Below are 24,570 nucleotides of genomic sequence, written 5' to 3'. Positions count from 1 at the left end.
GTACAATGCTCTGTATTGTTGACTTTTTTCCTGATACATGACAAAGTATCATACTCTGCTCACCTTGAGATTTTCCACACCCATCAGTCAGGGAGGTAGAGGAATCCATCAGAGATAGACCTTTGTCTTGTCCAGTTTGGGGATGCATAACATTATTTGGTGCTGCTGTGTCAGGTCCAACGACCTATCAAGACCAAAACAATTTCTTTATTATTATATCAATTTAGCTGAAGTCCCCACCAGGATACAAAACACTTATTGTAAAAACCGAACACACGTAAAATATCTTAATAATAATCATTATTACCACATACCGTCATAATAAGTTTTTCTACGCAGTCAGGAGCCACACTGTGAAGGTGTGTGAGATGCAGCTGCAGGTGAATCTTGTTGCTCAGGACATCCTGGCACAGAGGGCAGCGGATAACTGGCTGCATGGAATGCTGGGACATCACATGGAGCTGCATACGGTTGGCATCTTTACTGCTGTAGTTGCAATACGGACACTGCTGAACCTAAAATAAGAGAGTGGAGATATGATGAAATGATTTTCAAGAAAACAAATCTAAAAATTTGTTTAAGAGCAGGAATGATTTTTCCTTAGTAGTTCTCTATCTTGTTCTGCACTGTTATTAGCAAAGCCTGCTGTCCCCTGTCTGCCTCACTAGAGAAATGACAAGACCTCACTTTATAATTTTATAACTTAATAACTTTATAAAAACAAACAAGGATTTGATGAAGACATGCAAGAATCCTCTCCCCTGCACTGTTGGGGTGACAATCAACAATTATTTGCAAAATTCAAAGTGGCTCTATACAGAGCTTTTCTATTGTTCACTGCCCACTCACCTCATCCCACCACACACACCCCCCCCCCCCCCCCCCCCCCCCGTGCCCACTTTCAAACTGAAAATGTAGATCAGCCATGTTTCATGTAATTCACTTAAGTCTCAACTCATACAATTTTATTAACAGAAAACACGATTGCCCAGAATTTCTAATCAGGAGATTACAGATGACAAAGGTGTGTACTCTCCCCAGCTACGCCTTGCCCTCATTACAGGGAGTACTCTGAACATAGCTGCCTCCCCACCACCTGTCTTAATAGAATCCATTTCTGAAATGACTAAGTCCTCCCTCCTCGCAGGGCCCAGAACCAGACAAGCTAATACTTCATAATCTAATTTAAAAACACATATAATTTAAAGAGATGCAAAAGGGGGAAAGAAGCAAAGGGAGGGAGGCTTAAGGCAAGTGCAGGTATTCCACTTAAGCACACAAAGACTGGCCCACTGTGCTTGATGCTAAAAAGCTCTGTCAGGGAGGGAATGTTGGGCTGCGTTTAACCCTTGCGTAGAAAGCTGGCTTCAGCAGTTGCTTAATGCTTAGCTTAGCATTTTTGCTTCTTAGAGTTCATAAGTATCTTCCCATTAGCTCATCCCACAGTCACGGTGAAGGTTAGATTTAATTAGTGCTTATGAAGAACTTGCCTCATTAGTCATTAGCCTTATGTGCATCCAACATCAGACTGCAACATGTATTTGGAATATGAATTGCCAGATGTCCACTTGAAATATACGCGCGCTAAGCACTAAAACCTACGTGCATTTTCTCCAGCGAGGTGAAATGATTACCCACAGTGCACCTCAAACGCTCTCAGGATCTGCAAGAACACACCCGTCTTTGAATTTCTAGGAACAAGACCGGTAACCTCTTTGAGATTCTTGCTCGGCGGTTTCTCACAAACTTTTTACCTGCTCATTGGCAGAGGTCTTCCCCTCAGCAGACTTTGGCCTCTTTGGTGGGCTTTCAATTTGTCGATCCGGCGGGAGGGAATGTTTCACCGTAGCATTCGGTCCGGTAACCTCTTTGGACATGGCGATCACTCCTGGCAGGTCAAGGGAGACACAGACAGAGATTGTGGCGCATTAAAAATGTATGTCTTTCATGAATTAAACAGTTATTATTACTGTGTGTGCATTTGTGTAATGTATGCTGAGATATGTTTACAGCAAATCTTTTTTTAGAACAGTTTAGAAGCTGCAAAAGTACAATGGAGGTGTTTTTATTGAGCTTTTTGGAATGAGCTCAAAAGCAGAATGACATTTTGAAAATTATAATTGACTGGATTAAGAACATTGATGTAAAGTATCCCATAGATCACACATGCAGTGGAGTAGGAGCATTTAAAATATACCAAGTAAATAAAACTGCCAATCTAATTAATGCATTTAAACATTTTGGGGCCATGTTAGATCACAAAATGGTCAATAGACGATTGATGCACACATAATAGAGTAAATCGCAAGAGTACAAAGTTAATATTCAGTGGGACATGGGCGATGATTTGAAAAATGATCTGACAACAAGACAACATAAGCACGGAGACAAGCGTGGACTGTGTTATTCACATTCATGTACACTGATGTGTTTCTGCCCCGAGGAAATGTGAAATGGAGAAAACTCCGGCAAGCTCATTATCACAGCACGACATACATTAAATGTTATGGTAATATTATACACTTCATTAGTTCATATACATTTCCCCAGCTGCCTCAACAACTCCTCTGTCTGTACAAGATGCTAAATTTTCGGGGGCTCGGTCACGGCTGGTGGTACAGTAGCAATGGCGCTTGTGTGTGTGTCTGTTTGTGTGCGCACGTGTAAGCGTGTGTGACGTTAACAGCGGGGCTCAATGTGGAGAGATCAGCCTCTGGTTGTATAAATGCTGCAGCCGCTGATAAATCTTTCATTAGCCTCATCCTAAGATACAAGCCATGCAGGCTCTGCTTTACTCCTGCCACTGCAATTTACCCACACAAACACAAAGACACAACAACAGCAAGTCTCCCTCCCTGCTCTCTTCCTCCCTCTCTCCCTAAGCCATCACCCCCCCTTTCCTGCCTCCCCTCCCCTTGTCTGGTCACTCAAGGCAATATGTGAGCCTCACTCTTGCGAGTCAACGCTTCACGCTAGATGCACAAATAGAAAAAAAGGGAAATCAAAGCACTGATACATGGAGAGGGGGGTTGAAAAAAAACATTTTGTATTTCAAATTATTTCGTGGCTCGTGTTTGTATTGGGCGCATATCAATTCCTCTGGCCCGTTCATGCATTTTAATTCTGTTGCATTAAGTAGGCGTTCCACTTATTTTATTTGTAATCCCCTATATCTGGAGCCTGAAATATTGGCCTGTCAAGGAAAGTGACAAGAGAGAGCGAGGAAGGGAAGAAAGGAAGAAAGCGAGCGAGCGAGAGAGGGGGGGGGGGCAGAAAAAGAAAAAAACACATGGTCACAATGTGAATTTCCAAGAACATCCGAGAATTGCTCTGCAGCTCAGAAAAGCGAGGTAATCTCGTCTTCCACTGCCTGCGATGGCCCCTGCAGGGCCTGTGTGGATGTGGGTGTGCACATGTGTGTGTATATTGTGTACTTCATGACAGGCCGCTGACACCCCATTGGTCAGAATGGTCCAGGCTGCGAGCACCTATCATATCACCTGACCTTTTCCAAAGCCTGCACCCGCCTCCCGTATTTATTATAACCATTTCTAATTTCAACTTTCAATTTTTGCCTCCGTCCTGCAGTCAATTTGCAACTAAATTACATCCCCGCCAAAAAAAAAGAGATGAGACGATTGTCGGACAAGAGACTGCAAACACATTTACAATGCGGCGGGGGGGAGAGAGCCCGCACATCACCATTGATTACTGTCATTTTGAATGTAAATGTATTTGTGTAGCCTGTGTGTGTGTGCAAACTGAAGATCTGTCCTTCCAGTGCAAAGTCGTGTTTTCATCATCACTTTAGAGTGAAAAACATTTGGTTAACCCTGAACGCTCTCTGCGTGGACACTTAGGAACTTTAAATGGAAAGTCCTGTGAGTGGATAATAGTTATTTTGAGGAATGTAATTGTGTTCCAAAAGATACAATCACATGTAACACAAATAAATACAATGGCCAATAGAATTCAAACCCAATCTATAAATTTACGAGAGAAAATCTAAATATCCCTCCGTCTGCAGATGGATTCCTATCCCTGCCCTCAATAGCTGAAATAATTAGACAGAAACAATGGGAGAGAGCGGGTCGGAGAAAAAGACAGGATCAGTGGACTATCCTCTCATTTTCCTTTGTCTCAAAGTCTGCACCCTACACTTAATGACTGTGTCCTTTTTTTTTCTTTCTCCTCCTTTCTGTCCCCCCCCCAATCCCTTCATCCCGACGTTGGGCTCCACCAGCTGCAGCCCAGTGAAGCGGAGGGGCAGAATAAACCTGACACCACCAGCCCCACTCTGCCAATGACAAATGTCTGCACGCGGCAGGACCTTGCTTGATTAGATAAATCAAAAGGTGATTTATGACACTCAACCCCCCTTTTGCATTGCAGGGGGAAGAGAGCGGCACACTCGCCACCCATCTTTATTTGCGACTGTCAATGATGTTTAGGGAGCGGCGCACACACTTGTATACACGCATGCGGGCGCTCAAATGGAGAGTCGCAACAGAGGGAGAGGTGTGGAGGAAAAAGAGGGAAGAACAGGAAAAAAAAAAAAAAAAAATACATGGTAGAGACGGACACAGAAGCCCAGAGCTCTAAACACCTCCGGATATTTCTGTCTCAAATTGTTCCTCAAAACGCAGGACGACCAACAATGCCATCGTAGCTAATGCTTTTCCCGTGGATCTATTTTAGAATCTGCCCTTTTGTGTTGGAAAGGGTAAGACATTTTGTGCAAACTGAACCAAGCAAATGAGATTTTCACACAAACAAGCACGTAATTGAATCCTTATATCTCTCAAACTATGACTTCAGGTGAAATCAACGACATCATCAGGGCCGCGTCTCGCTATGGGCTTTTCAAAAAATAACCGCCGTGCACCTATTGCAATCTTCTTTTCGCCTCTTTCTTTCATTTACAAGCCACAGAACGAGCAGATTCCATTCCTGACATTTCATTTCATGAAAATAAAAAACCCCAGAAACATAGAGAAGAGAGTGGTGGTTGAGGGTGGGGTGGAGGGGGCTGTCAATTAAGAAGGAGCAGGCTGGGTGGCGGCAGCTTGGATTTAGTATTCAATTTAGCTGTCCTGAGCCCTGGCAGACTGGCTAAGGTTACGGAGCAGTAAATCTAGGGAGGAGAGCCGGCCAAAACAGGCCAGGGTGGGCCGGCCGGCATGATTTACTGGCCTGGTGCTCCGAGGTTACGCATTAGGCTGACCCCCGGTCACCTGATAACATTACAGCAACACACTCTGAACCCCAAACTCCCACTGAAGCACTCAGCAGGTCCAGATCTAGCCGGAGGGGAGGAGGAGAGAGAGAGGCCGAGAGAGATAGAGACGGAGAGATAGAGGCCCTCTCTCTCAAACCGCCCCCCCCCCTGCACCCTCTCTACACCCACTTCCACTCCGTCTGTGCGTTCATGGGAAGGGTCCACCACATTAAGTGCCATCCCAAACCAATTAGTGGGGAATGGAAGTGGGTTATAAAAAAACCCCAACAGCGAGTCTGCATCGATGCTGACATACTGACCACGTGCGACGCCTGTGTTGTGTTCGTCACACAACACACTCCGTACAAATTCTGTTCGACTAGCCGCACAATCAGAAACTGCTCAAACTAAGACAGGGATTTAATATTGTCAAACAGATGATAATAACAGGGACTTTTGCAGAAAACAAGCAGCGGAGCTATAAATGAGATGTTGGGAGCATGTTTAATTTGGGAGTAACCATGGTTACGAAACAGTTCCTGTTTCCGCTGAGGAGAGGGAAGTTCACCATATAGCTTTCTGCTGTATTTATACCCTACACCTTCAAGAGGGGTGCGTCATTCAGCTGTGAGTGTGACAACAAACACAGTCACCCTCTGTGACGGAGTGAAGTGTGTCCGATTTGACAAAGGCCCAGAGAGAGACAGAGGGATGGAGGGAGACGAGAGAGGGAGAGACATAGTCGGATGGAGAGGGAGAGAGGAAGAGAGAGATGGTTAAACAACAGCTGCCTTGTAGTTTGTGATTTTTAATGACTACCCTTCCTTTCTGTTCCATCTCCGGCTTGTACGCTCATGAGAGATAAATATGAGCGTGGCCTTGTCACATTTGACAAATCGTCTGAGACATTCAACAAGCTGTCATTACACAGAAAACACACACACACACACACACATGCACAAAGGAATTGCTGCAGGCTCGTAATTAAACATGCTAATATATTTAATATATTTTAATCTCATCATTGAGAGACAGAAAAAGAGCAAAGCTCTCATCTCAAATTGGGCAAATTTGCAAGATGCATGCAAATATAAAAAAAAGAGAGACTGAAGATATTATGAATGTGAACAAGCTAATATGGAATATTTAACATCTCATCTTGTTTGCGTGAGATTCCATTTTGGTACAGCCCTACCTGAACAAGTCAAACATGAACACACAACATTTGTCAGCAGGTAGAGATCAGTGGGGCTGCCGCACAAGATCATTTCCATGCCAGGGTCTTTGTTTAGCCGGACAAAGAAGTGGGCCCCTGAGCCATGATGGCAACATGCGCCATCTACAGTACACAGATAGCACAAAGCTATCTGGAAGTAATCCACATAGGGGACATTTGCATGGAGAATGTAACATGGATTATAATTAATCTAAAGTGACATGGGATTAAAAAAGACATTGTAAATGAAGCAAGGGGAAAAGGCTCTGTGGGCCGGTCGTTCCTTGCCCTTCCCCCCATCTCTCTCTCTCCATCTCTCTCTCTCTCTCTTCCCTTCTCTATCTATCTGCCCCTCTTTGTTTAAAGGATCTTGGTCTTGGAGATGAAGTGCGCAAACACACTGCTCACTTGGTCACACTGTAATCCCTTCCCTGGAGATCTCCACACACACACACACACACACATGCACACACACACATAAGTTCACACACATCGGAACATTTCAAGCCTGCCAGAGATTTGGGGCTGAGGAAGGAGATGCTAAATCTTACTACACTAAGCTGGAAAAAGAGAAAAACAAGAGCCCTGTCTCTGATGATAACCCGAGCATAACAACGCACTACTGACACATCAGAACCCCGGCCATTAGACTTTCTGAAACCTCCCTTTAATCCAAAGGCAAAAAACCCACCAGCAATATTATCATATCTGGATTCCCTCGCCAAACAAGGCGATCCCCCCGGACAAATTATTCACTAAAATAAAAATGCATACAATGCTGCTTTAACAAATAGGTTTCTGACATCTGATGAACTACACTCGGGAACACATACATACGTAAGCACACTTTAAAGTAGGAGGGACATGGACACTTGGCTTTTTTTTTTGCATGTGTGCGGTGGTGTTAAATGACGCTGGCGGTAATATGCGGCAGTAAATGCATGGATGGTGGTTCCCCCCGCCAGTCCGTCAGACAGGCCTGTCAGAGAGATAGAGCTGAAAGATAGATGACTAGCCAAACTAATAGGCCCCAGCCTCACTCAGCTCTCCTTCTGCCTCATTGAGCCTCACATTATGGAGCTAGGTATGGCATGCTAGGGAAAGAGGAGGTGGGGTGGGAGCTTGAGATGGATAGAGGGGTGGGAGTTGGAAGGTGTGTGTGTGTGTGAGTTGGGGGGAGAATGAGTGTGGTGGCAGGGGCGCAAAAGAGAAAGAGGTGGGGAGATATTAGTAGAGGAGGACGAATGAGAGAGAGAGAGAGAGAGAGAGAGAGAGAGAGAGAGAGAAAGAGAGGGAGAGAGGCCCATGAAATGACAGAAAAAAGTGGAGAGAGAGAGAGAGAGAGAGAGACCCCATGCAATATTCATCCCCAGCCATGGATTTCCATCTCATACATAAAAAGATCATATGAATTCTTATTTGGGTAAATCAAATCTAACAAAGCCAGGGCTATCCCGACCACAGCCTGGCAGCGGAGGCATTATGTGCTCGCTACCTCGCCCAAAATAACAAAAACATCCAGCCGTCTTGTACTGATTGTTGCCCCTCCCCGCGTACAACATCGCCATTCTTACAAACAAATAAACATTTTTTTCCTCCCCCCCCCCCCCCCTCCTCTTTTCTCCCTCGTACTCCTTCTCTATCCGAGGTAATGCCTGGTGATAGGGTCACAGATTGGACAACAATTAAGGGATAGACAGAGCCGGGGAAAAATAGGAGAGAAAGAAAAATGAAGGGAGGGTACAGGAGAGAGAGAGAGAGAGAGAGAGAGAGAAAAAAACTAATTTAAGGGTTGCTGGGATGTGGTGCAATATTAGAAAAACATATACACAGGCCCCCCCATCTAATCCCGTGCTTATGAAAAATTAATATGTCATCGGAGAGGGCACAAGAACGAGAAAAGATTAATGCAAGGCGCTTATAAATTACAAGCACGCAAACTGATTTGATTAAAAAATAATCTGGGGCCTGGACATAGCCTGGTAATATCCACAACACTCAACTTATCCCTCTCTCTTTCTCTCCGCTTTTTTTTCCCCCTCCTCTTTTCCTTCTTTCCCACTGTCTCTTCCCCTGTCTCTCTCATTCTCTTTTTCTCTTTCTGTCAGATGGAAACGATTAAAGCGGGTCACATGGAGGCTAGTCAGCAGCGTTCACATGTTACACACACATGTTAGAACCTTTTCTGAGGGAGCGAGAGATGAATGCTAACTTGGAAAAGAAAGGAAGCTTATGGTCATATGTGCTTTTATATATATATATATATATATATATGTGTGTGTGTGTGTGTGTGTGTGTGTGTGTGTGTGTGTGTGTGTGTGTGTGTGTGTGTGTGTCTTTGTGCATGTGGACTCACGGTCAGCTCTCCTGCTGTCAGTCAACTCTCTCTCAGTGAGGTTGAGTCCGTGCCTGGAGGAAGAGCGAGGAGGTCTCTCACCATCCTCAGCAGTCTCTTCTGAAAGCACACACAGAAAAAAAACAACTACATTACCCACAATGCTCTCTAAAATACAGCACTTTGCTGGCCGGGGCTGGGGGCCGCTGAAAAACAAACCTCCCATGATGCTGAAGTTGAGAAATGGAGCAGATGTTTTATCTGATATCGCTGTATCACATTAAAGCCAGTTTGATAATATTCCTGTTTGTACATGTTCAGTTAATCCTCATAAACCCCTTTTTTTTTTTCTCCACCACAAATGTCAAGTGTACTCTGCTGGACAGTGTCTCGCACCGGCGAATAATGCTCCCAGTGACTTGAACAAATGTTGTGTTGAAAATAGCTCTGCCGTGCCACTTCTGGAGGGTGAAACATAATACATCCGTGGCGTGGAAGCAGGGCAGTTGTGCGAGGAGAAAATATGTCCTACTGGGGGAAGTATTTTAGTCATTTTTGGGTGTTTCTTCAGGGGGGACTTTTCAGAAACTTCTATTTAAAGACGAGGCGTGGTGATGTTTTACTTTTCTATGTATTCTCTTCAAAACAAATGTCAGCTATTCTCCTGTTCTTTCTTCAAACCATTCTAATATTTATTTCAGGTTGGACAAATGTTTGTATGAGAACTTACAGGACACAAATTATAAAATGGGTTTGTTTTTTGTATGAATTCTTTGTATATGTTTGGATGCAAATGTTTTATTTGTCACTATATGAAAACCTCCTTCTACAAGCATTATCATGGATAGCCACATAATTTTAATTCTACAAAGTAAATATATAATAAATGTAAAATATAATAAATGTGTCTATCTTCGTGTTTGTGTATTTCTGTATATCTCTGTAAAAAATGTACATGCATGCACACACACATGCACACACACACACACAAACCCAACACACACGTGCAGCTCTGTACTATTAGCAGATTAGCTTGCCCATCTCGGAGAGTTCAGCCCCTTGTTTGATAATTCTGTGTATCTGCAGTGTTCTGCCAGTGGATTAAAGTGTGCGTATGCGTGCATGTGTGAGTGTGTGTGAGCGCAAGTGAGTGTGTGTGTAGGCACAAGTGTGTGTATGTGTGTGTATATGTGTCGCCAGCACAAGCTAACACTAATCCAAGCCGAGCCCCAGCGATCCCTTTCATCCAGCCATCATTTGTCTCCGGCTGGGCTGATGTCACTTTGTAATGAATTTTGAGCAGTCTGAGAGAGGCCAGATAACCAGGCATGCACACACACACACACACACCCTCACACGCGCACACAAATATATATATACACACATATACTACCCTCCTCCATCTCGTGGCTAGCACACACAAATGTAAAATCAAACAGAAAAACTTGCACATAGGTGTCTATTCCCACACACACAGAGTCATATTCACTCACACACACACACACACACAGACCAAAACCGTTAAAAATTTCATGTCTTCTAAACGGGGGAGGGGAGGAAGGGGGGGTGGTCTCTCTCACCACAAACCCCTCACTCTGCAGGAGAATGAAAGGGGAGTGTGTGTCTGTGTGCATGTGTGTTTGAGTGAGTGTGTGTAAAAGAGCTGCGCTCATCAATCCTGCACTGCCTTAATAACCTTATTTTACAGTGCGCGTGCACACACACGCGCACACACTCACAGTCATATTCATAGAAATCAGGCAAAGGGTGCATTGAGGTCAGCTAGCATTTGCATACAATCACTTTGCCCATTGTATGACGAGCACAAGCAGTCTGTAAAAAAAAAAACGACGGAAACATGATATGATTAACCCCTTCCCGTACAGAGAGGTGCACACACACACACACACATACTAAAAACACACAAAGACACAGACAGACACACAGACTAAGCCCTGGCGCCGTTACTTTAAGCGCCAACACATTAAGTGGACATTATATCCAGCATGAAATTTTCATGGCAGAAACTGGCATGTGATTGAAAAATTGCCGTTGTGTGTGTTTGCATTCATGAACACGGTTTTTATTTTTGCACACGCGTTAGTGCCGCACATATTTTTCACATGTGTATACACAGTCAATGTCAGGGTGTAAGTATCCATCCTTCTTGTACGTGTGTGTGTGTGTGTGTGTGTGTGTGTGTGTGTGTGTGTGTGTGTGTGTGTGTGTGTGTGTGTGTGTGTGTGTGTGTGTGTTTGTGTGTAAAATAGGGAGAGACTGGGGCTGCACTCTGCTCCTGATGTTTTATTAATACGTCGGTGACAACGGGGATGAAATATCTCCTGTCAGCCACGAGAGCCTGGACTGCAGAAATTGCAGTTTTCACTGCTGGTGCTGCTGCGGCGGCGTCTATCTTTGTATTTTAATTCACCCCACCTCCATATATATTGAAGGGAAGGATAGTGTGTGTGTGTGTGTGTGTGTGTGTGTGTGTGTGTGTGTGTGTGTGTGTGTGTGTGTGTGTGTGTGTGTGTGCGCGTGTGCGTGCGTGCATGGATGTTAATGGTTCTGAGAAAGTCCTTCATCGCTGGTTTGTCTCTTTTCTCTACACATGACTTTTGTCCGGTGCCAAGGAAAAAAAAACACAAATGGCACAAATTGAACAGCGTGTGTTTTGCAGAAGAGTGAGAAAAGACAGGAAGGGAGAAGGGTCAAAACATAGGGGGGGGGGGGGCAACAAGCTCTCAAAGATCTCACACATTGCAAGGTCGGGACAATGTCTCAATTTGAAAATCTCAAAAAAGAGATTGTTTCTTGAATGTAAAATCATATTCCATTACTTCTATTTAAAACCCTGTTTTCAGATAACAGGCTACAGGTTAAATGTATGTATTACTTATTCACCATATTATCACTATTGTTATACAATATTAATATTATAACAATATGCACATATTTAATTTCATATTATGTACCCTGAATTAAAAAAATTAAACTATATGACAAATGAATGATTATTAACATTATCATCCATGCAGCCACTGCAAATCCTGACAATAATCAAGCTTATTGCACATAAAACATCAACTCATCTTTATTAGACTCTGAAAGATTAATTTGTATGACTTGACATGATATGTGCATGAAAAGATTCGACATCTGCAGTGGATAAAGTGCATGTGAAACACTCAGCTTTTCTTAAGGAGGACAGTGAGGGAACGGCGGATGAGGGTAGTGTGTGAAAGTGGTCATAGCTGCACCCGGTGCTTGATCATAAAAGGACTAAACCACCGTCTAAATGTAACCTCTAGGGGGCACTCTACCTGTGGCCAGATAGGACACAAGAGAAAAGAGAGACAATGAACAGAGAGAAGTAAAGAGAGGAAGGAATGAGGCTAGAGAGTGGGTGAAGAAAGAGAAAAATTGAGGGGGGAGAGGAAGAGGAGGGGGTGATCATCTGGGCCTCATCAGTGTTTTTTTTTCTCACTCCTTTCCCCTTCTAGTCGGTTAGATCTGTGGTGTGTGTGTGTGTGTGTGTGTGTGTGTGTGTGTGTGTGTGTGTGTGTGTGTGTGTGTGTACGTGCGTGCGTGCATGTGTGCATACAGGGAATGTGTTTCCACACTGAGGACATTCCCAGACGAGCTCTCTCAATACATCAGCACAGCGTCTGCCCTCTGACTGACCCTGACAGTTACACACCACATGAGTGTGTACGCGAGTGCGCGTGCAACTGAGTGTTGCGCACATGTTTGTGTGCGTGTGTGTTGTGTGGTTGTGTGCCATTGATCAAGTGAGTGAGACAGTGACTGCATGTGTTTGCATGTGAGTTGTCATGTGCAAGCGTGTGTTCCTGTGCGAGAGAGAGGGGGAGAGAGAGAGAGGGAGAGAAAAGAAAGAAGAGAGAGAGAAAGAGAGAGAGAGAGAAAGAGAGAGAGGGTTCTGCGGCAGGGACTCTTAACCATCAACTTAATCGCTACCAGAGGACGCAGAGAGCAAAACTTTCGCAGTCACCTTCCACTGCCTCTGTGCACATCCATACACACGCACACACATGCACGCACACACACATACACACAGGGAGTGGGTCAGGCTGTGCAGGGTGTGTGATTTTGGCAGCCTGGTGGGACTCTCTTTGATGTGGGTCGGTCGGAACATTAAAGCTGGCCGGTGAGCTCGAGCTAACCACAGCCCATGGGTCTGATTACCCTGCAACCAACACCAGCCTATATTTAACTGTTAGAGAGGAAGAATAATTAAGTGACTCCTGATCAGGGACACAAGCAAATCAGTTCGGTTTAAGATTCAACTAGTGGCCAATGTGACCGGTTTTCTTCCCCGGGTGAAGAACTTTTCTTGTTAATCTGACAAATAACACAATCTGATTTATACCCGATCTGAGAGGAAATAGGATGATCTGTATGATTTCAGCACAAATATTCCAGCTACTCCACGTCACTTCAAATCATCAAAATCAGAAAATCGAATGAAAAGTTCAGGACAGATAAGTGCAAGGGGATATAGAGAGAGAGACACGCAGAAAGAGATGTTTGGAACGAATAAATGAAGGAACAGACATATGGGAGATGGAGGCAATGGAGGATGTATTGAAAGTGTCAGCGCAGTGTGTTTGTGTGTGTGTGTGTGTGTGTGTGCCCTCTAGCTGTATAATGACCTGCTCTGAGATCACTCTCTCTCTCTCCCGTCTCCCCCTAAGGGCCCATAACCACCACGCCGGGTCATTATGTGCCCGGTGGAGGACTCAGTAGTACAGCACACAACCGTAGAGCGATGCCACGCCGGGGAAACTGGACACGGGGGCTCCAAAATGGCTGAATTCATTAGCTGGGGACGAGCTGCCTCTAATTTGCTTCCTTAGGGCGAGGATGGTGCTCATTAAAGGGGTAAAAAAAATCCCTTTTCTTACATTATTGTTTATCTTAAATCATAGACGCTATGAAAGCGGAACATCAACTGCAGCCATAATTGCTGCCAAAGAAAACAACATAAGGAATATATGCGAAATGCTCCGACAACTATAGAATGAGAAAGTCACTTTATAGCTGTTATGACTCTGTACGCTGAATTATTAGCAGCACTGTTGTGTTGTGTATATTTAAAAACAATAATAAAGACCAGATACGGCGCACGTCTTTATACGTCTGTTGGAGCAATGCAGCCTTAATGTTTTTTGCGTAACACCCATGACGGCCATGTCTCCAGCACTTAGCCGTGATGTTGACGATGATTTCTTGGTACAACTCTGGTCATGTCCCCTGTGAGACCGTGTTTGCATGTGTGCATGTGCGTACGAGCAATGGGGGCCCTGTGATGTCACATTCCTGCGCCCCGCGCGTGGCTCTAGTTTGGCCTCTAGGTTTTAAAGGGGAAAGCTTTGAAACATTACACCGTCCCACACAGTCGCAGCCATGTGCACACACGGAGACACACACATGCACACACACACACACACAGTCAAGGGCCAGTGGTAATACTGCCAGAGTAATAACCTTACAGACTTACTGATCTCCCTCCCTCCCGTTCTCTCACCCTCAAATCTTTATTTACCCTGCTCTCCCTCTTTATCCCCCCCCCCCGCTCTCTCCCCTTGCTCTCCCCGTACCTTTCCCCCCCGAATTTCAGCGCGTTTAACAAGCATTTAGATCTTAACCAGATGTTGTTAATGTAGCATGTCTAAAATACTAAACATCAACCCAGCGGAGAGGGGCTACAGCTCCTGCACAGGGCCTGGGAATAACTGACACACACACACACACCCGTACATGCTCACTCACACACACACACACACACACACACACACCTACACATGAAACCCTCTGCGCGTAACACACATATACTCCCACACAGCGCTCGATGGATTTCATGCACAGAGGTCCACGGCCCACATGCTAACATGTAAATACACACACACACCAGTACAAGCAAACACACATGTTTCCATGCACACGCTCCAGTCCACCCACACCCACCCATTTATTGCCTAAAACACAAGAGAACTTATTACACCAGCAAAAAAATAAATAAAAAGGATCTATTGTTTTCAGGTTGACTCTGAAACCCAGACAATGGGATTGTCACTTTTAATACGCTCCTGGTGTGAATGTCAATAACTTGAACTGACAGAATAAGCTGAAGTAAAAAAAAAAAACGACTTTTGTGGAAAAACGCTTGTATCAGCAGCTCCAAATTTGCTTTGTTGTTGTCAATTACAACTTCCTGAGACACTTCATTGTATTTTCTTCTTCGCTCAAATTGCCCGCTTCGCTGTCTCGCAGGCGACTGACAAAACACCTCTTTTGAAAAAGAAAAAAAAAAAGGAAAAAGAAAAAGAAGAATCATATGAATAAACATAGCCAAGATTAAAGGCTTGTGTGTCTTGCTTGCTGCGTAGACAGAAACTGTTGTTTCGTGTTAAGAGGGGTTTCGTTTTCGGGCGCTGTGAGCACTGGGGGGGGGGGGGGGGGGGATGATGCTAATGATTCTTTAATAGCAAATACAAAAGGTTTTTCACAGGACAAAAGTATGGCTTCAAAAGGTTCAGTAGTGGGAGAAAGAAATTGCTGCACCTGGCCTCATACAATGGGCTCACACACCTACTGTACACCTCCACAAGCGTACACACACACACACACACACACACACACACACACCTGCATCTTACACAACAGCCATATTGCTTTTCCGCTGTTTGAAACACCTTAGGCCGAGTAGGTGAATTGAGGAGGCGGCACGGCAAGCTTACTGAGGGATTTAGGAATAATTTGAAACGAAGATTCCTCTCCTCTGTTTCATCTCCCCCCGTCTCTTTCTCTTTATTCAGTTCTTCCCGGTCTTTTTTATGATTCCTCTGTCCAATATTTATCCAGCCCCTGATTATAAACATCTGGCCTGTGGGGCAGCGCGCACAGCGGCAGCTAAAACACACACACACACACACGCACACACACACACACGCACGCACACACACACACGCACACACACACACACGCACACACACACACACACACACACACACACACACACACTCAGGGTCGCACACATAGTGGAAATATCGCACACGCTCGCCAACGTGACCCTGTCAGGTCCAGGATGAAGGAGGTGGGAGGGAGAGAGAGAGAGAGAGAGAGAGAGAGAGAGAGAGAGAGAGAGAGAGAGAGAGAGAGAGAGAGAGAGAGAGAGAGAGAGTCGGACAAGACAGAGACGGAGGAAGAACTAGGAGCTGAGGGTTAATGGCCTTCCCATCTCTGTGATAAGAATTCATTCTGTTCTATTACCAGCACTTACCTACAGAGGCTGTTGTCTTTCCCCTCTCTCTCTCTCGCTCAAAAACACACACACACACACACACATACACACACTTGCACAGCGAGGGTCTGAGATCGATAGATGAACCTAATGAAGAAAGCAGCTGTTTCTCGGCATACCTGCTCGACTCTATCAGCCCAACAAGATCTCCCAGATGCATTCATCTGTCTATCTATCTATCCATCTGTCAATCTATTTTTATATCTTTTTTCGCGCAGATATCCATCCATATACCTCTCCTATCTGTTCCTCTTTGCCTCCATTTATCCCCCCTATCTGTCCATCCATCACTACACTGGTAAACAAAGATACCAGCAGGGTAGATATAGTTTCCAATTGACCAGGCCGGTCCTTGTCATGTATTCAAGGTTTATCTATTTTTCGGGAACTAATACAAGGCCTGAAAACGGGGAATCTAATAAAATGGCTGCCATGGTTTAAGATAATAGCTGGATGTGTGCGTGCGTGCGTACGTGCGCGTCTCTATGCTTAAAATAGGCCTGTGATGGGCTGTGGCCAAATGGATAATGCTTAAACAGATCTTTATCCTATTGGGCTACTGTCCCGTTTTCAGCCGCATAAAAACCATCTGCTTTCAGCGCCACCAAAAACAAGACAGTAATCCTGGACGGGAATCAAAGCGAGGGGAGAAGATGGAAAGGACAGTCATAAGAAAGTCACGTTGCGATTAATTTACTCATAAAAGTGAGGAATTTAGCAAAACAGAAACTTCACCAGTAAGAGTTTTCATTTTTATATGTTTTCATGCAAGCTACACTCAGTATGTTCCTCTTAGCTCGGATAATAGCTTGTTTGTGTGAATTACACATAAAGAAATATGGCGGAGAAGAAATTACTCCAGGTTTCCATTCATTCAATTCAATGCTTTTCTATGTCTGCATTCCTTATTGATGGGGGCTACAGTTTAGCCCGCAGCACCACATCGCTGCCATTAGCACAGAACAATTTCATATACTGACAATGAGTCCATGTGACCGGTGTCTTTTTGCTATTGAGGAGAAAACAAAAAATCTGCGCATCATCAGGGCCTCATTGTGTGCTGAGGTAGGGGACTCTTAGAATAGAGTCACGGAAGAGAACAAGAAATATCTCCAAGACCCAAATATTCATTAGGTTGCTCAGAACCATCGAGAAAATGAGACGCCACATGGAACCTGCAACACACAGGCACGTGTGCTCACATGCAACAGGCGCACACATGAATGCACGGACCGGGGGCAACTGCCCCGGAGATGGTATTCACAGACGGTTACAAATAAGGAGTGTTGGCTTTCCTCTGACTTTCTCAAAAACATGCAAAAAATGTCCATTTCATTACTGGCTAAACAATGTCATATGGGCCCCCACTGGCCCTAATAGAAGCAGACAAAGACAGAGCAGCACACATATGCTTCGAATAAATCAGATTACTGGGGGAGAGTGGGGGAGAGAACAAGTGAGAGAAAGAGGGAAAGAAAGAGAGACACCGCCAGACACTTAGAGGATTGACAATATTCCCTTTTCTTGCTACCTCCACCCCTCCCGCCTCCTCCTCCTCCTCCTCCTCCTCCTCCGTCTCCTTCCCCTCACTTTCTTAACTCTCCCCCTCCAACCCTCCCAGCAGGATCTGTTTTAGATTTGAGCCAGTGCAAGAGCCATATCTCTACCTTATCTCTGCTAGCCGTCAGAAAACAGAAAGCTCCATGTTTCCATGCATTAGACTCCCGGCCCCTGACACGCCACTTGGAAATCTCACAGCCCCTAAAAATGGCTGAGCGGGAAAAATAAAACAGCGAGGATATCGCTTAATCGAATGAGATGCATGTTACCAGGTTGCATTGATGTTTTCTTTGGGAGGGGAGTGCACAATGATACGGTGTCGTATCAAAGAAAATGAAGGACGGAAATGCTTTTTTGGGGGGGGGGGATTGTGATGACAAATGTCGCCCCAAAACCAAGAAAAAAAAAATGTGACGACTGTTTTAAGAGCGGCGCAGCGTCAAGTGTATCTGAAAAGCTATCAGAATTTAAGGGGCTGTGACATTTTTTACCCTCCGAGCATCGATCTCCATCAAGATATTCCTTTGTGTTTTTTTAGCTCCAATTATGCCAAAGCACTTCTCCGATGACTGTAAAGGGAAGTATTGATTCTACTTAAAGTTGTAACAAAAAGGAGAAAAGCATAGACATGGTGGGGGAATATGTTAACAATTTGAGAAAAGGAGGGAAAATCTATATTCAAATGACTTCTCATATTGATTTATAATTAGGTCTTAATTGCGGCGAGGCTTGGACTTTCAAACTGCCCTGTGACAATACCCTGGGATGGAGACAGGGAAACATTATTGATACACTTTAACAGTGGTGGTCACCAAGACATTGATCCAGGCCGGTTCTTGCGGTGCCTTTGGCGCGCTCCGAGGATCTTAGTGCACGTGCCAGTGAGGAAACGCACACATGCCAGTGAGGAAAGACGCACTTACACTTGCATGCACACATGCACATATGTAAGTGAACTAACACAGGGTGTGTAAAGATGGGGGGGTGCCTTATCTGCAAACTTGACACTGAATACAGAATGAGTGTGTGTTCGCATCTGTGTGTGTGTGTGTTGTAATTCCACCATTAGGTGTGGAACTGATTGATGGTTGGTGGAGATATCATTCTGGACAAAAAAGTGTGTGTGTGTGTGAGATTATTAAAGCTAACATTTTATATCCCATTCCATTTACTTGTTATTTGTGTGTTTGTCATCTCCACCTGTGCCTCAGCCCATGTGGTTATTTGTGTGTGTTCATGTTCAAATTCATATATGTGTGTGTGTGTGTGTTTATTTAAGCCAGTATAACTTGTTTTTATATCCCACTGCATTTACTTGTGATTGGTGTTTGTGTGTTTGTCATCTCTTCATGAACCTCAGCCCCATGTGGTAATTTGTGTTCATGTTCAAATACATATGTGTACACGTGGGTGTGGGTGTGTGTGTGTGTGTGTGTTTGTGTGTCCCCACGGGCCCAATCAGGTATCAGATACCTTTTGTTTTGGGAGCTCATTGATGGATGAAATCTTTATCTGTGCTATTGATCAGGAGGACGCGGGTCCTAAACTGTCTGTCTAGCTGCCTGCCTGCTCCAGCTCTAACAAGATTGCCAGGGCTGAGTATATCAGTTAACATTTAATCAATGGCAGCTTAAGACACTGGGGCTAAGGGAAAGAAGCCCCCCGCTTCAGCCCCCTGCCCCAAACCATTACCCGGGATTGAAAGGGGGCTATATGTGTGTGCGGGTTCCAGATGATTACAAGGGATTGGGTCTGGTTGATCACATGTCTTCGGGGGACAGAGGTGTGTGAATGTTTGCGTCAGTGTTTACAGGCAGCCGAGTGCCGGCTTGTCGATACACGTTAATATGTCAAAAATGCCAGAGGGGGTGGTATGTGTTAGGCTGCTTGTGCCGCTCCGAAGAAAATAGGAAAAACTCGATGAAGTGACGGATGTGTTAGAAAAATCACCATTCAAATCAAGTGAAGGCTTCAAATTGAACATGCCCGTGTGAAAAACACACACACACACACACACATACACTACAGTGGAAAGATATGATATATTAGGCAACGTGTGATTTTTTTTTACTGCTTTGCTTGCAAAAAGCGCCCTCATGGTAAAATGCAAAAAAGGACAGTCAGCAAAAAAAGAGATATCAGTCAGACTTTTTTTTCCTCTCTCTTGCTTTTAATTTTACCATCAGCTCATCTTACTGTAAATGAAACCCCATCAGATCTAAGAGGCAGATCCTTCATCTCCCGTCTCCAATTTTTTCTTTCATTTTCTTCTTCACGCTATCTCCTGACCTCATCATCATCATCGAATCTCATTTTGAGAGAATTAAAGATGTACTTACAATATTTGCCAATGCACTGGGTACTTCTGTGTTTGTGTGTGTGTGTGTGTGTGTGTGTGTGTGTGTGTGTGTGTGTGTGTGTGTGTGTGTGTGTGTGTGTGTGTGTGTGTGTGTGTGTGTGTGTGTGTGTGTGTGTCTGTCTGTCTGTCTGTCTGAGAGAGAGAGAAAGAAAAGGTTAAGAACCAGAGAGCTGGTGTGCATGTGTACATCTGTCTAGGGGTTGCTCTGACGGGGGAAACCCCTCTCAGTCGCTGCCTTTCGTCCAAAGCCTGGGAGATTCCCACCACCAAAAATCAATGTGTGTGAGAGCATATGTGCGCCTCTGTGTGTGTGTGTGTGTGTGTGTCAAGGTTTTGTAAGACAAATCTCTCCAGCATGCGCCGCTTTAGTGCTATTGAACCAGGCTTCGATCACTCGGCCACTGTGAATAATGCAAGGGAGGCTACTGCTCACTTACAGCACAGGATGCCTGCATGTGTGTGTGTGTGTGTGCGTACACGGGGTGTGTGTGACAGGATGGTCCTTTCTCCCTTCTTGCAAATGCAACAGGGCAGTTGTTCGGTGCTCCTCCACTTGGCCCTCTTAATCTCGTGTCAGATACAGGAACTCCCACATTGATACTGTCTCTTCGGGTGTGTGTGCAACATGTGCGTGCGCGAGTGTGTGTGCGCGCACGCTGGAGGCTCCTACAGTAGACGGAGAGAGCTTAACTCAAGCAGACAGCTCAGGCCTGCACTTTGACACACCCTGACTCATTACATACAGCCGGCACACAGCGGAGCATTGTCATTAAAAAAGACAATTAGATATGAAGTCAAGGGAGCATCGCTTACACACACATGGACACACACGCCTGCAAAAAACGCACAGCGCGGGGATATATAGGTGAACGTGCCCTCGTCTTCATATCCCCAGGTATGTGAAGCGGAGATATTAAAAATAAGGATGTTACAGAGTAATTAAAATGATTCCGAATGATGAGCGTGTGTGTGTTTGTGAGTGTGTGTGTTTTTTGCGTGTGTTTCTGTTAATTAAGCTGAATGATTTGATATGACACAAACCACAATGCTTTAATGGTGTCCTGTACTTGATGTGGCTGGAGGGGACAGTTGATGGGGAGGATAGAGGGAGAGATGGGGCCACACACACACAAACACACACACACGGACACACGCACAGACAGATACAGCTGCTCATTGGCCCTGCCTGAGAGGAACATCTCTTTTTGAGACATAATTATCTGTGTCATCACTTATGAGGCAATTAAACAAACATCAGTTCCTATTTCCTCTCCCTCCATCTCTCCGTATTCCACTTCCTCATCCTCTTCTCTCCTGCCATCTGTGCCGCTCCTCTGCTCTTTTATTTTTTTATTTTTTATTTAATCTCCTCCTTGCTCCTCTCCTCTCCGAAACACCCCCCCACCACCACCACCAACCTACCCCCTCTCTCCTGTGCGACTCCAGACAAGGTTTCAATTTCAGCATGCTGATTGTCTCATTGCCGACTCCATGCATGTCTAACACTTACTGGCACTCTGGGGACCGGCAATACACACCATAGAATGCCTATTACACTCCCACATGTTTCTGGCGAGTGTGAGTTCATGTTTTGCGCCCATGTGTGTGTGTGTGTGTGTGTGTGTGTATGTGAGTGTGAGTGTGAGTGTCTTTTTGTGTGCAAAGGGGTGATGAGGGTGTAAAATGGCTATTACGCTGAGAGTCTGGTCTCTCTTACACTGGAGAGAATTCTCTGCCGCCTAAAGAGCAGAAAATTGCAACGCTCCTCTTCCTCACTCTCCATTAACCTGCTTTTGAAACAAAGGCCTGGCCAAGGTGTGTGTGTGTGTGTGTGTGTGTGTGTGTGTGTGTGTGTGTGTGTGTGTGTGTGTGTGTGTGTGTGTGTGTATGTATCCTTGCCCATTAGCCCTATATATGCGGCATCATGGGTAAAGCAGCTTGTGGACCCGACCGAGCAGAAACAGCAGAAATTCTCTTTGTTTTCTGTTGTACTTACTGGCTCGGTGCCGGCTACACGATATATATATATATATCCGTCCAAAATTTCACAAAATGTATGTTTTTATGCACCTGAATGAACTTGTCACCCATTTTCTTTTTCTCTCCGTAAGAAATGTCAAAGGCAGATGGCATCTTGTGAAGTGCTTCGTGATGACTAAAGCAGCAGGCATATTTGTATAATTTGCACAAAGACATCCACATCAAAGCACAAATCGAGACCCGAGCTCATTCAATGGATTTTTATCAGTCTATCCATTTCTTGTGGCACCCCCCGCCCACCACCACCCTCCCTACATCCTCTTTCCTCTCTCTGTCACATTCCTCTTTCTTTCTCTCTCTATTTTCAGAACGTTATTAGGACATGATAAAAGCAAAAAAATAAAAGGGGGGGGATGTCATGACACGGGACCCCCTGTTAGCATTAGGAGGTGGGAGAGAGCAGGAGAGAGAGAGCGAGAGAGAGAGAGAGAGAGCGAGAGAGAGAGAGAGAGAGAACGAACGAGAGCAGAACGAGGGGGGTGGAGGGGTATGTAGGGGGTTTCGGGGGTGAGGAGAGGAGAGGAGGGCGGTGGGGGATGAAAGAGATTTGTCTGGAAATGATTGCTCACAAGGCACTGATTCTCTGCTTTAATCTCGCACAGTGTGCTCAAATTTCCTATTAGGGAGATGAAGAAAAAGGGGAGAGAGAGAGAGAGAGAAAGAGAGAGGGAGATGGGTCTTGTTCACTAAAGGTGGGGAGGTGAAAACTTCGCATGTCTCTCTGTGCTGACAAAACATACGTTTCCCTTATTCTGGAAGGAGAAGCCAGAAACCGCATTAATTCAATTTTCTGTACACTTGCTGTCTTGGTTTTTTTGGCAATTTGTCGTCACAGAACTGCTGGAGGGTCACACACACACACACACAAACACACACACACACACACACACACAAACATATGGAGAACAAGCCACTGACAGCTGCTGGAGCTGCAAAGCTTCCTCCGGGCAGTGACGATTAGCCTTGGCTATAGGTAATCAATAGCTGCTATCAATTGCAAACCTCCTATTGATAGATGAAGTAAAGGAAGGGAGAGGAGAGTGAGGAAGAAGGGGAGGAAATGGGGAAAAAACCTTCTACCTGAATATCTCCTGGCGTAATGTTTCGGCTTTTTTTTAACCTCCTCTTTGTGTGTGTGTGTGTGTGTGTGTGTGTGTGTGTGTGTGTGTGTGTGTGTGTGTGTGTGTGTGTGTGTGTGTGTGTGTGTGTGTGTGTGTGTGCGTGCGTGCGTGCATACAGGCTGCCTTAAATGTCCATCTGTGAATTGTATCATCGCAGTCCCGAGATTAGCGGCTGCTTGGGCCCGGCGAGCACATTGCCTGGTTACCGCGGCTCCGGCTCCACACCACCCTCCTCCCATCAGCGGATTGTTTGTCTTAATGCTATGTGACATGACCCATTGTTTTGTCCATCTGTGGTTAAGAGTCAATGGACACTGGGTGTATGAGGGTATCGAGGGGAGAAAAGAATGGAGGTGAGGGAGAGGAGGAAAAATAAAGAAGGCAGGGGGAAGGAGGGGGGGGGGGGAAGGCAGGAGAGAAATAAAAAAGGAAAGAAACAAGATAGGGGGACAAGAGCTGAGAGGTGAAAAAAAATATGGACAGAGAAAGAGAGGAAGGTAAAACATGCGATAATGCTGTGATTTCAATATGGCCCTTCACATTCACCACTTCCCTCTCCAGGACTTTCCATATGGCGCGGGGCCTGGAGCGCTTTGTGATATCACCGATTGTGAGAGACGTCCTGGCCCTGAGACGCCAGCTCCCCTCTTCAAAGGGCCAGAGTCATATTTACTATGCGTCCTCAGAGCCCCGAGGCTTTGTATTGTAAATAAGACTAACGTGGCATTGGTCAGGTATGCTAATTCAGATAATCAGCGCAATTTCTGTAAATTATAACTGTCAGTGCGGTGGGCACAGAACCTTGGCGGAAAACATGAGGGAACAATTTAGCCCGGGTAATACCCCTCCACCGAAGAGCTGCTCAACTCAAAGAAAAACAATCGGCCTGAGCCCATATACCGCCCCGACACACCATTTCAAAAATAGTTTATGGTGAACAAGGCTCTTTTTTTTTTTCTCAGAGGCACAAGTCAGCCTGCTGCCCTCTTTTTTTTCTATGTGCACACACAGACCGCAAAGTAATTATAATTTGCTTGGATGGAATTATTCAAAAAATGACCACATCTTTTACGCTCAGCCATAGAGAATATGGTTTTGGGAAATTTGGGGGTAAATTGCTACTTGCCGAAAATATAATAATACACATATATGTATGTGTCGTATTTTGATTTGACAAATGATTTAAAATGCAGCGTATTGTCTCCAACTAATTGCACAGCAATAAAAAGAATGACATACTTCAGGAAAACTCCTCTCGGATAAAGATCACATCACTCTCATAAGAATAGTTTCTTTTTCCCAGGAACTGCCTCTCACACATGCTCGGCACATAGAGTGACATTCCCAAGTTTTTATAATGCGAGGAATGGATTTCAGTGACTTCCTGGTTCACAGCA

At 44.9% G+C, this 24,570-nt stretch overlaps 1 protein-coding gene across 5 annotated transcripts in view; it reads right to left on the bottom strand.

Moving 5' to 3' along the window:
- zfhx4 (zinc finger homeobox 4) overlaps window positions 1-24,570 on the bottom strand; it is an 86,860-nt gene that overhangs the window by 10,328 nt on the left and 51,962 nt on the right. For 4 of the 5 annotated variants that reach the window (XM_034573043.1, XM_034573042.1, XM_034573044.1 and 1 more), the window contains exons 7-10: window positions 8,791-8,889; window positions 1,755-1,888; window positions 308-515; window positions 64-177 (exon numbers count right to left, since the gene is read on the bottom strand). In XM_034573043.1, the coding sequence (XP_034428934.1) occupies window positions 64-177; window positions 308-515; window positions 1,755-1,888; window positions 8,791-8,889 (555 nt within the window). Of the gene's footprint in view, window positions 1-63; window positions 185-307; window positions 516-1,754; window positions 1,889-8,790; window positions 8,890-24,570 lie in introns of all 5 variants that reach the window. The other variant, XM_034573046.1, reaches the window with a different exon arrangement.

Source organism: Hippoglossus hippoglossus, chromosome 20 (genome assembly GCF_009819705.1).
Source record: "Hippoglossus hippoglossus isolate fHipHip1 chromosome 20, fHipHip1.pri, whole genome shotgun sequence".
Lineage (NCBI taxonomy): Eukaryota > Metazoa > Chordata > Actinopteri > Pleuronectiformes > Pleuronectidae > Hippoglossus > Hippoglossus hippoglossus.
The sequence above is the reverse complement of the archived record's forward strand: the minus strand, read 5'-3'. Positions and strand labels throughout refer to the sequence as shown.